Here is a 12,453-nt window from a genome sequence, read left to right on the forward strand (position 1 = left end):
CTTATGAAATGTTGTGACAATCCTAATCTTTGTAATTTTCTTGATTCCTAATTTTTGTAATTTTTCTTGATTATGTTATTGGTGGGTGCTGAGCATAAAACATTTTAGTTAGTTAGTGAAAGCATTTGCCCTCCTCGAAGGAGTGAAATACTTTCAAAGGAGGGAAATGTTGGTAATGGAAGATGAAATATACAATATTGCTTAATATGTGTTACATTTGCGATGTGCTGTTCCGGGGCTGTGCTTGGAAGATACAAAATATATGTGGAAGGATAGCATGAGAGAATGCACCGATTCATGATGAGGAGTAAGGAGGAGGACTAAAAGAATGCCCGATTTGCAAGACACCTAGATAACTGGGGCCTCTCGGACCCCGGGATCTGGATCAAACCAACCTTGCGGTTTGGACTGAGACCGAGGGCTCAGAGAACATGCGTAAGAAGAAAAGGTTAAAAAGTTCAACTCTGATGAAGACATCTTACTTCATCCCAACGACCACAAGAGAGTACTACGCAAGCGCAGAAGAACTGATAAGATAATTAGCATACAAAGCAGGGCTAGGCGGAGCTAGGAGATGAATATGCATAGATGTGTTGTGAAACTTAATGCATATGTAATATTTTAGGAGATAAAAGAGAACTAAGAGAACAAATCAGACGAAGTTAGATTTGGGCAGGCATGCCCCTAGCTTCCGGCGCCTAATAGAAGCACCTTCATATAATCACTTTGTGGATTATGTGTCTTTATGAACGCTAACACTTGCAGATGCCTTTGGTCACGTTATTTGTCCTTTTAGCTCGCCCTTTTCTTTCTCTTGAGTTGATTTTTTTTGCAGCGCTATGTTTGCAGTGGTAACATTGCTGCCAAAGTGTTTTTGATTAAAAACGATCTTAACTGTAATAGTGAATTCACCGAGCGTGGCTTTGTATAATGACTCCCACGATCATAACATTTTTTTTCCTTTGTCACAGAGAGGAGAAAAGCTCTTTCCAGCGAGATGGAGAAGGATACCTCTGCCTCATCCTGTGAGACCAGAAGACATGGAGTAACTGTAAGCTGCGATTCTCAGGAGACACTAAGAGTCTCGGATTCCTTCTCTGCCTGCCTCCCAAGGCCTCAGGGATGAGAAATCTTAGGCTTTATGTTTTTCCCTATGAAATACTGTCCTGTTAAGGGGCGTAGATGACTAACTGTTACGGGTCTGGTCGGATTCAGGTTATTGAACTCTGACGGTCACGGATTCACCAATAACGTAGCACGTCCTCGATCTAGTCACATTCAATGAGAACTATCACGGCTAGGAACAGTGCAATGAAGGGCAATTTCTTACAGCAACAGGGACACAGGTTCTTTGGATTGCCGGAGATAAATTCACTGTCTGCAAAAGCAAGCGAGCACACATGAAATACACAGGCACTCATCCTGGCTATTAATGCGTTAAAAGGCACAAAGGCTCTAGAGATTTCTGAGTTTCCATGGAGACACCTGGTACAACCAAGCGTTCAAATCTTACCCCATGACATCCCAACGCGGGGGGAAAAGAGGCTCAGCCCGTCGACTGATCCCGGAAGTCAGAAAGGTATCCTTCGTGATGGTATCTTCCCTAACATCCCCTTTCACTTAAGCCAATTTACGTTGTCCACTGATCTGTTCTCTTTAGTGACCAGTGATAGGACCCGCAGGAATGGTGTCAAGCTGCGGCAGGAGAAGTTCAGGCTAGACATCAGGAAGAGGTTCTTCACTGAGAGGGTTGTCGTGCACTGGAACAGTCTCCCCAGGGCGGTAGTCACTGCACCAAGCCTGTTGGAGTTCAAGAAGCGTTTGGACCGTGCGCTTAGTGACATGGTCTGAATTTTTGGGTTGACCTGTGTGGTTCCAGGAGTTGGACTTGACGATCCTTGTGGGTCCCTTCCAACTCAGGATATTCTATGACTATTTTCTGTCCTTTTAGGTGGAGCTTGAGTGACTCTAGTCAGGCATATCTTGGTTATGATTGGTAGAAAGTGTTCTTGCTTTTGTTTAAAGGAGAAATTCAGAGCGCGTGCTCAGTGAGGGGTGGTCGCACCTTGGAGGCATGGAGCTTTTGGGGTGGAGGTGTGTTTTGATATTATAATGATGATATAATGAGCAAAAGTTCACTAGAGTACAGCGTTTTGTCAAAACCATGACAGGTCGTTGGCTCAGGGTAGCAAACGTGCAGCTTATCGGTCTCAGTGTGCACAAGAGCATCGGGTCCCTGTCTCGTCACAGGGCCTATCCGTGATGTCTCCACTCCGCTCTACGCTCTGTACTGTTCCTTAGAGTTAGCACACCGAGTTCCCCTAGTGCGATAGCATGTAAAGTTAGAGGCCTAGGTAACGCTTAGGTAGCGCAGCTACCCTCCACCCTGAAAGCTTCTTCAATGCTGTACATTTTCTTTAAAATGTGAATATTAGTTTAATTTGCCTAGTTACTTCAGGCAATTATTCCACGAGTACCAAAAGTGATACTGAGAAGCCTACTTCCAGCATCTCTGTTGGTAATAATAGCTTCATATGTCTGTGCTTATCCTCGTGGCTTTTCCTTTCGCATACTGGAAAGGCAGAGACTGTTCAACAGAGTCATCTCTGATCCAAAAACTAAAACTCTGATTTCATCCCAAACCAACACTCTCTGATGTCAGTAAGAGTAAAATTGCTATTATTACTCTTGGTCATCCTGGCTGTCGCAGTTGTGTCTCTGTTGGGCTCTCTGTCCAACCCTGTCGATCACACCTGTCCTGCTCCCTGCCCCTGGGTGGTTCTTCTGTCCCTCTGCCCCGCTGGCTGTCCGTCCACCCAGTTCCTCTCTTGCTGCTTGTGTCCCGCTTGTAGCCTTTTCCTTTGTTTTCTTCCTCCTTTTTAGAAGTATACATCGAAATCTCACTGCTTTCTGTGCAACGCATGCAATACTTCTGTTTTCACCACTTGGGTTAAAAAGTATACAAACAACTTCATCACTGAATATGTTCATGGTAAGTCAGTAACGTGTTGTAGGACTCCTAAAACACTATCTTAACACTACTGATTTTGAGAAATAAGGCAATATAGTTATATATGGGCAGAAAATGTGTTTTATCTTCACTTATAAAACGTGTCTTTTATCTTCACTGGCCATTAGTTTGAAGTTTTAGTCCTGTTTTTTTTTTTTTTTTGACAGCTCTTTGACAGGTTGAGAGAGGAGCAGCCTGACTTCAAAGAAAAAATAATAGTAATTCCAAGTGAACTTACACAGCCTGAACTGGACCGTAGTAGCCCAATCCAACCAAAACTTATAGACTGTATTAATATCATATTTCATTGTGCTGCTACAGACAGATTCAATGAAATGCTAAGGGGAGTTTAAAATACTGTATTCTCTAGTTTGGTAAGCTGATGGTATTCAGAGGGAAGGGGTGAATCAGGTGTCTGCAAAATCTTGCAAATATTCAGGCTGTCTGACTACTAATCTCATTTGTTTTTTGGGTGTCTGGTCAATTTAATGATTCCCCCTTGGGTGTTAACCTTTTCTCCCTACCTAAAACTCGCTATTGGGTGTTCATTTGCTTTTCATAGACAGACAGAAGATATGTTATGTAAACCTGCTTTGCCAGCAGTTAGAATACACGATTTGACATGAAAGAAATCACATCTTTTTCAAGCTTTAGGCAAAAAGACATCCATTTTTGGTGCTTAGAAGCAAAACATGACTTTTGTACTGTGTTATAGGCCCCTTGGTGTTTTTACTGAATTCTGGTACCTGAATTTCAAAGGCCTTTTTGAAGGGAAGCTGTTGAGAGAGACTTGAGAACATACTGCTTTTCCAAGTCTTCCTAACATCACGTGTTGCTCTGATTTCTGGGATGGCTGAAGAGGGTATAAATAATCTGAAGCAGTATGTACTGTGCTCACTACTCATATCGGAGCTTTTTTTGTGGAAGAGAACACAAACTATTCCTTTAGCTCCCCTTGTTAGAAAGCAAGTGTATCTTTTCAGAGGATAACTTTTCCCCAAAACTGGGATGGGGCGGAAGCTCTAGTGCTTGCTTTCTTTACTTGATGAACCAACAGCGAATTAAATGTTGCCCAGCCTTCAGAAAGTCCTCCAGTAAGAAGAATGCAAGTTTGCATTGGAGGGTGTAGGGAGAATTAGGTGTGGAGGGACAAAGCTTAAAACTCGAATAACTTCCATCTTGTACAGAGTTTATTAAGGAAATAATAATAATAAAAAAAGGATTCCCAAAAGCAAGAAAAGATATTTGCTTTCTAGAAAAAATGACCTGATTCAGTGTTGAAACACTGGAATAAATAAACAATTTGGAGAAATGACTGTGAAAAATAACTCCAATTTTTATGAATGTAAAGCAACTCTTAGGTAAAGAAAATCTGAGTTGAGAAATATTTTGAGTTGTTAAAATGTTGGCACTACTTCTCTGAGAGTGCTGTACTGTATACTGAAATGACATAAGGTAGCCCATATTTATCGCTATTTCATGGACCTTCAATGCTAGGGAACTGCCAACCTGTGAAAAGTCTAGAGGAACTTCAATGTGATTGGAAAAACTGGTGGAAAGGTCTTGATACAGCAAGCTTCTGGCAGTTTACACTTTCCTGGAGGGCCTAGTGCATTGCTTAGCAAAATAGAAAATTAGTTTCTTCTAGTTATCTTAGGAAGGATTTGAGGCCGGAGCATGATGTAAAGTTCAAAGTATTTAGCTCAGGGTCAGTGGTAGGAATAAAGCCAAGAAAGCAAAATACTTTGGCTTATTTTGGAACCCTTCCTGATTTGTATTGGCTGTGTGTTTCTATATCTTAAAACAATGCTTACAGCTATGATTATGAACCTCTTTCCTTTGACCCCTTTGAAAGAAGCACTGAAGACTTAAAAACCGTTATTTTAGATAAAGTAACTTTTTCCGAGGTAACACTTTCTAGACTTAATTGCCTTGGGACGGGGGTTCCCTGTCCATTGCCCACCTAATGTTTTAGTAATAATGTGCGATAAAGAAGCCTTAAACTGTAACACCAATGCAAAGATTTTGATGAAGTTTTTTTTAGCAGTATTCTTACAGCTTAGTTGATTTGTACATTGTAAACAAGGCTAGTGCTTGTAATAAGTTTTTAGAGGCTGGAGAGAAGATCTGAAATACATAAAAATCATCGTAGCAGTTGGGCCATAAGCTGTGTTCTGATACAGTGCAAAATGTAGAGATATACCTTGCCTCCTACAGTGTACTTAAGGACTCTGTTTTAATGAGAAGCAGTCAGGTTGGAGGGATGAAAGTGTGGATCTTGATTTATTTATTTTTTCCTCCTTTCACTTTTTCTTCCTTCCTGTAATCCTGTTGCACTATTGAGTCTTGTGCTATCTTACATGAAGATGATAATCACTTCCAACTTACTAGCCCCCCCTAAACCTTCATTCTGAGGTCTTGACCTAGGAAGCTCAAAGCTGCTGTTAAAATTGACTGGCATTTATATCATTTGGCAGCTAGGTGTCCTGTTGCAGTTGTTCCATCACATTTTAGGAAAAACTTACTGGATTAGAATTTAGCTTGAGCAGATCGAAGGTACGCTGACTTTGCCTGTTTAGTAACAGAGCACGAGGATGCCAGTAAGAACAAGGGGAAACTTAGGAAAATTATCTTGAAGACAGAGAGAAATTTCTAGATGGAATGTGTCATGTTGTTCTGAGTAGAAGGTTAGGATACTAATGTCCATAGTGTTTTTGGGGGGTGGAGGTAGGGGTCCAGAATGTTAGAATTACTCTATAAACAGCCACCACTGAAGCATTTAGGAAAGAATTAGGGGATTGACTGGTTATTTCTTTTTGCTTGCTGTTTTCGTTTTGCTTTCTACTAATCAAGTTTCTGTTTAATCAACAGAGATGCTGTTCAGTTAAATGTGCTTTCCGCGAAACAGCTCCTCTCATTGGCACACCGAATGACGAATCTAGAAGTATTCATACGTGTTTCGACCGCGTATGCATATTGCAATCGAAAACACATTGAGGAAATTGTTTATCCACCTCCTGTTGATCCCAAGAAACTGATGGATTCTCTTGAGTATGTGTTATTTTCTCCAGTTACTTCAGTAATCTGTAACCACGTGCCTTCCTAGTAATGAAGTACCAACCAATGATTAAGAAACAAAGATGAAGAAACTGGCTGATGGTGTTCTGTTAGTCTAATACATGGCTGATGCTACCCTTTCCTGTAAGGGAAATAGGCTAAGGTTTCATGGTCGCTTTTAAGCTGAGCTAGGTGTGGAACAGTGCTGAAAGAGGGAGATGCTCCAGGCCATTCCTGAAGCCTCCTGTATGCTGAGACTGGTGGCTCTTCGGCTGTATGAGGAGCTAGATCAGGAGCTATTAAAAACAAACAGAAGAAAGCTGCACTGTTCCAGATGTACTGGTGCTGGTACTGTGAAGGACAGAGAGAACTAAGACAGCAGCTCACCTTTAGCAGCAACCTTCACTACTTCCACCTAAGGCCATTGCAAGATCGGTCTGATATACTGAAATACTTTTAACTGCTCAGAAACAAAAATGTACAAGCAGTTCTGTTAGGTCTTTAATGTTGGTGCTTTCTGAATACCCGTGTTCTATAGATTTTTACTCTTAAATTGGATATTACTAGGGGAAAGTTACTTGTTCTGTATTGCCTGTGTACATTTGCTGTCCTGAGGTCTTATCTAGTAGTCTTATTTAGTAGCTGTCAAGCCCTAAGTGAAATGGGACAAGTATGAGATGAGTCATATACAATGTAATTAATAATAATAATCATATCTCTAAATCAGTCTATCCCTTCCTCCATGTCATAGAAAATCTTACCTTTTGTAAGGTAATCATTTTTAGTTTCATAATTATCAAGGTAAGGAAGACATTTTACTACTTATTGTAGGTATAACAGCAGTAGCATTAAAAATGAACTGAGGTAATGATAATACTTCCGTGTTTGTTTTCCTGGGTGGTATTTTGAAGAAAAGATTGTATTTTAATTTTACTTGCAGAATTATTTTTCATTTATCTAGTTATCCTTTTTTCTTCGCTTCCCCAGTAGAATAGTACGCGGTAACTTACACTTGCCTCTTATTTTGTTTTTGTAGGTGGATGGATGATGGCCTGGTGAACGATCTTACGCCTAAACTGATTGGCGATAGGCCTAACACTTACACTTACTCAAAAGCCTTAGCCGAATATGTAGTACAGCAAGAAGCTGCAAAAATAAACATAGCCGTTATAAGGCCATCTGTTGTTGGTGCTAGCTGGAAGGAGCCTTTTCCTGTAAGTTGAGTTTTCACATGACTCACGCCTGTAAACTGTAGCACGTACTGACAGCTTGTGTATGTAGTGACCTTCATAGAGGAAAATCTTTTAAACTTAAAGCTGTGGCTTGACTGCTTCTGAATAACAACTCTCATACAAAAGATATCAAATACAGCATTCGTATGTGGGAAGCTTAGGGGATAAATTACTTCTAAGCATAGAACAATACACATCTGTCACAATGGGAGATATTGTTTTACACACAAAATAGTTATACAGAATCGTGAAGTAAGAAAGGTAATTTCATCTATTTTCCCTCTTCGAGGTGCTTTGGTGTGTCAATAGCTGAATAGTATCATTAATGAAACTGGGGTCTGCAGGACGTAAAAATGTTTGGACTCCACTTGTTTTAGCCAAGGCAGGAGATGGCAGAAGCTTTATGAACTCTGTTACATTGATGTATAGTATATATGCTATATGCTTCTTCCAGTATGAGAGATAGCGCTGGAACGGCTTTTCCAGTTCAACGCTGAATATTTCTTAAGCACTTAAAAATACATCAACATCACATGCCTTTTTGAGTAGGTACAATATGCATATATGTCAGACAGTAAGTATATAAATTTTAATTAAGTATATAATGTTTAAACACTGGCATTGAAGTTGAGTGAAAATGTCTATCTGAAAATTCAAAAAAAAAAAAAAAAAACAACACAAAAGACAGATAAGCAGTTTTGCTATTGACTGTTAAACTGAGTTGATATAAGCTAGTGAAATATTTTCAACATGATGTATTTATGTAGGAAATAGTTTGCGGTTTATTAACTAAGAAATAAGCAAGCTAGCTACTCATTTGGAGGGGCCAGTGAAACTACAGGTGGATCTCATGTCTGAGTTGTAGCAAAATCTGATGATATAACAAGTTACTATGGAAGAACTTCATTTAGACCCATGGAAATTAGTATTGCTCTCCTGGGTTAACTTGTCAAATTTTCACTTTAAACTGTTGACTTCACTACACGAAAACCTTTCCTTCCTACCTGCTTGTGATAGGGATGGATTGATAACTTCAGTGGACCTAGTGGCCTCTTCATTGCTGTAAGTAATGAAAAAAAATGTTTCTTCCTTTTGGAGACAGCAAAGCTTCTTGTGTTTTACTGGTGGGTCTTGTCTTTTTTCTCTTTTAAGGCAGGAAAAGGAATTCTTTGAACAATGAGAGCTACCAATGGTGCAGTAGAAGGTCTTGTTCCGGTAGAGGTTGTTGTCAGTATGACACTGTCTGCAGCCTAGTATTCTGGAGTTAATAGGTACAGCAGGTGACAATTGAAAGCACTGAGTACTTTGAAGTGATGGTACTGTGCATTTTGATAAATCAGTCTTCTGTTGAACTTCTAATCGGTGTCCTGCTATTCATCTAGGACAAAAGGGTTCTAAGGTTTTAACAGCTTTAGTCCAGCAGAGTGTAACTTAGGATAATGGCCAACATTTGACGATGAGGAGGAAGACATCACCTATGATACTATTGTATAAGCTATACCTGATTTTTTTTTCCTGGGCCTCAGTGCAATCAGTATGACTTAGAATAATGTAGGCAAAGCCTTCTCTGGGGAAAAATATATGCGTTTTTTTGTCATTTATGTATGTATATATACACACAGTTTTATATATATACATAGTTATAATTATAAACTATCATATATACAGATGTTAAAGATGGATTAAAATACTGGAAGGATTCAGGAAGCAAAAAACCTAACGTGAGGCTGACAACTTTTGCTTTATGTAAATGATGGTGAGGGCAAAGAGAACTTTAGATATGGCTTTTGATGTGTTTTGTGTGTTTTTTTGTCTTCTGATGTGCTCTTTGGTCTTTTTCCCCTCCAGACCAAGAAATATCATGGTATAAAACTGTACAACACGTGGTACCAACGCTTTCCACTGGAGTGAAGTTGGTATGTCATATTTCTTTTTTTATGAGCTTTAATAGAAAAATAAGATCAGTAATAAAAGCACAGGCTATAGTCTGCAGGTCAAATTTTATTTTTATACTTGAAATTAGTATAACAGCCATAACTCAATTTTGCAGTGCTTCATGTTTTTTTGTTCTCTTCCGTTGATTTTCTCTCCTTGTAGAGTTATCGCTTCCATTTTGTTCCTGTTTTTTTAATTCAATTTTCTTAAAGTATGGCAGAACTGATTTTTCTGCTTGATGCTTCAACGGCTTAATCTGTAGAGCGTGGGTAGTGTGCAGAGAAAAGCATTGCCGAGAGGAGCAGTACTAATGTTGGGTTTAATGCCAACCTTCCTGTAAATATATGAGTAAAGAGCTCAACATTGGGATTACTTTATACAGCTGCATAATGGAGGGTGTACGACAAGTTTTGCACTTGAAGCTTTTTTGTCGTGTCTAGCTTCAGTTAATTGTCGATTGAGGTGGCTCTTAGTCTTCAGATGGTTACATGAGACTTCCTCTATTCCCGTTGAGGGAAAAGTAATCTCTAAGTATGGCCACTTCTTTTCATCTTAGATATCCCGACTAAAATGTAACCCGCATCTTAAGAGCTCTGTAATAGGCTTAAGAGCTCTGTAATAAATAGCAACGCAAGCTGGCTGGTATGGTAAAGCTGTTAATTAGCTCTACATTTTTTTAGAAATAATTTCTCAGTAAAGATTGTTAGTTTTCTTCTTTATCTTAAATACTTAAATCCATATTATATCTCTTGACTACTTTCTTCACCCTTTTTACTTGCTTTTGCTGTTTTATGTATCTATATTTATAAGCCTTATCATTTCAGCTGAAGTTGGAAAGTTGCTGGCTTCATTTATATTACGATTCTAATTGAGGTATTTAAAGGCTTCCTGTAAGCAATGGAATGAAGTTACAAGAGATGACTACAAAGAAAAAGTGAATTCTGATATAGTTTTTTAAGATGTACATGTCTGCCATGTGAAGAATTTTCAGTTGTCAACGAGAGTTTGACCTGGAGTCCAATGCTAACAATGTTTTTTAAAAAAGCTTGAATATGGGTAATTTGAAATGCACTTCAGATGCTTGCAAAGTCCTCAGCCTACTTTTTTTAAAGTGTTCTTCATTTTAAAGATTAGAATAGCCTTCTTTATGAAATACAGATGGATATTTAAATAGTTTTACATTCTACGTAAACTGAAATTGCTCTGAATTCTCAAAATCAACTGACGGTAGGGAAGAGGACCAGAAAGAGAAGTAAAATATTCTGAAAATAAAGGTTTAAAAAACTTTGATATAATAAGAACCAGTTTAACAGTATCTTAGGTTTAAAGCTTATAGCTGTTTTAGTTTTTGTGGTTATTAGAAGAGCTAGGATGGTTACTTAAATAGCATACTAAAGTAAATATTGTACGCTGCAATGTACTTTGAAAACCATTGAACTTTACATATCAAAGCTGTTACGCAGCTTTTCTTTCTCAGAGTACCATGTAATTTCTGCTTTCAAGAGGAATCCTCTTGAACAGGCCTTCAGACGGCCCAGTGTTAATCTAACTTCCGATCACCTTTTATATCATTACTGGATTGCTGTAAGCCATAAGGCCCCAGCATTCCTGTAGGATATCTACCTCAGGATTACTGGAAGAAGCCCAAGGTAATGGTGACTAGCTCTGTCTCTTCTGTTCCTCTTAGATTTAAACAACAAAGCTATGCTTCCACTGTGATGTATATTGATTTCTTCTTCCCCTGAATGCTGTGTGACTAAAACTCACCTTTTCTACTTTTTTCTCTGAGAATAGGTCATTGAATTTGAAGCGAGTTTAAACTTTCTAGCGAAAATGAGGATGTTTTTTGTTGGATATTTTGTTTGGGGGGTTGAGTAATCAAGGTAAACAGAATACAAGATCTAGCAAATTATGTTCATTCTTGAATGATAAATAATTAAAATATGTTGATCCTTATTTTTGTCCTACAGCAAAGCACCTATATTTGAACTACACAACAAATCCGTTAAGCAGTGCAGTAAGGCACCGTAGCATGAGTCTTTGTTCAAACCCCCTTCTGCATCACTGTCGGACCACAGCCTCCCATATATCGCCTGCATTTTTTCACGATGTTTTGCTCAGATTGACAGGTCATAAGCCATGGTAAGAAGGACAGGGCTAAAAATATTTTGATAAGGTGGTGGAGATGAAGACGACACGACAAGGGTACTATTTAGATTTACTAACTATAAGCAATAACAATCCATTGACTGCATTTCTAAGAGATTAATGTCTGACTCACCAACGTTGTCCACGATGTGTCTCGGGTCAGAATCCTAGTCAGTCAGTAAACTCGGGGAAGCGGTTGGCATTAAGATTGTTGTTGCTATTATAAACTGAAAGTGGAAGGGAGGCAGAGTAAATAACTGTGGGTTATTCCTGTAGATGATACAGCTCCATCTGGTATGCTTTGTATCATCTCAACATTCCATTCAGTTTATAATAATTACACCACTAGCTGGCTAACTTCTGAAGTGGTAAAAATTGCATAATTCTGCTAACTAGGCCAAACTAGATTGCATAGAAGGAATATAAGATGTCACTGCAATTTGTTTCAGATCTGCCAAGCCACATGATCTTAACTCATTGCATATATTATGTTTTCAAAAGTATTCATCATCAGACTCTAAAATCTCCACTATGGTGACAGTGTATTAATACAAGTGAGCATTCATTCGTTGTCCTGTAGTCTCGGTCTGTCTTACAAGGAGGGGAAAAATTCTTTAATGCTTAGCACCGGATCAATAAAAGGAAGCAATGTAGGTAGTTCGTAGGCAAAAACTTCTAAACTGCCTTGGGTTCCATTGTTCCAAGCCTACTCAATAGCGTAGCACTCACAGCAACAGTAGGGACAGAGATCTCTGCCTGAGCAGTCATCTCTCCACATTGAAAAGATTTAAGCTCTGTGTATCACAGGAAGGTATTAAGCATGAATTCCTAACTTTTTAGGTTCTTTTGCAATATAAAATGTTCTTAATAAAAATTAATAGAAATTCCCTGATATACGTCAAGATTCCATCACTTGCTAAAAATAATTATACTACAAATATCAACCTGCTGTCTTCCAAACGGGAAATGATGCTGCCAGAGTCGTGTCAGTCTTTGGAAGTCCAGTCTTTTAAGTATTTGACCTATGGGAGTAAAACAAGGCTATAAATAAACACATTGTTTAGAACGCTC

General features: G+C 38.8%; 1 protein-coding gene across 2 annotated transcripts; it reads left to right on the top strand.

Moving 5' to 3' along the window:
- Nucleotides 1–200: 200 nt before the first annotated feature.
- Nucleotides 201–11,626, top strand: LOC308186085 (fatty acyl-CoA reductase 1-like). 2 transcript variants are annotated; one of them, XM_080575003.1, is made up of 6 exons: nt 201–1,579; nt 3,178–3,351; nt 5,880–6,061; nt 7,104–7,281; nt 8,317–8,361; nt 8,968–9,114. In XM_080575003.1, exons 1-6 carry the CDS (start codon nt 1,517–1,519, stop codon nt 8,983–8,985), a joined length of 660 nt encoding a protein of 219 aa, XP_080431129.1. In that variant the 5' UTR covers nt 201–1,516; the 3' UTR covers nt 8,986–9,114. The 2 variants fall into 2 exon arrangements, 1 of the variants encoding a protein (XP_080431129.1); XR_013943901.1 differs by lacking the exons at nt 201–1,579; nt 3,178–3,351; nt 8,968–9,114 and adding exons at nt 9,148–9,215; nt 11,205–11,626 and having other exon boundaries at nt 4,700–6,061; nt 7,104–8,570.
- Nucleotides 11,627–12,453: the final 827 nt, after the last annotated feature.

This window comes from Anser brachyrhynchus (genome assembly GCF_964034855.1).
Source record: "Anser brachyrhynchus genome assembly, chromosome: Z".
Lineage (NCBI taxonomy): Eukaryota > Metazoa > Chordata > Aves > Anseriformes > Anatidae > Anser > Anser brachyrhynchus.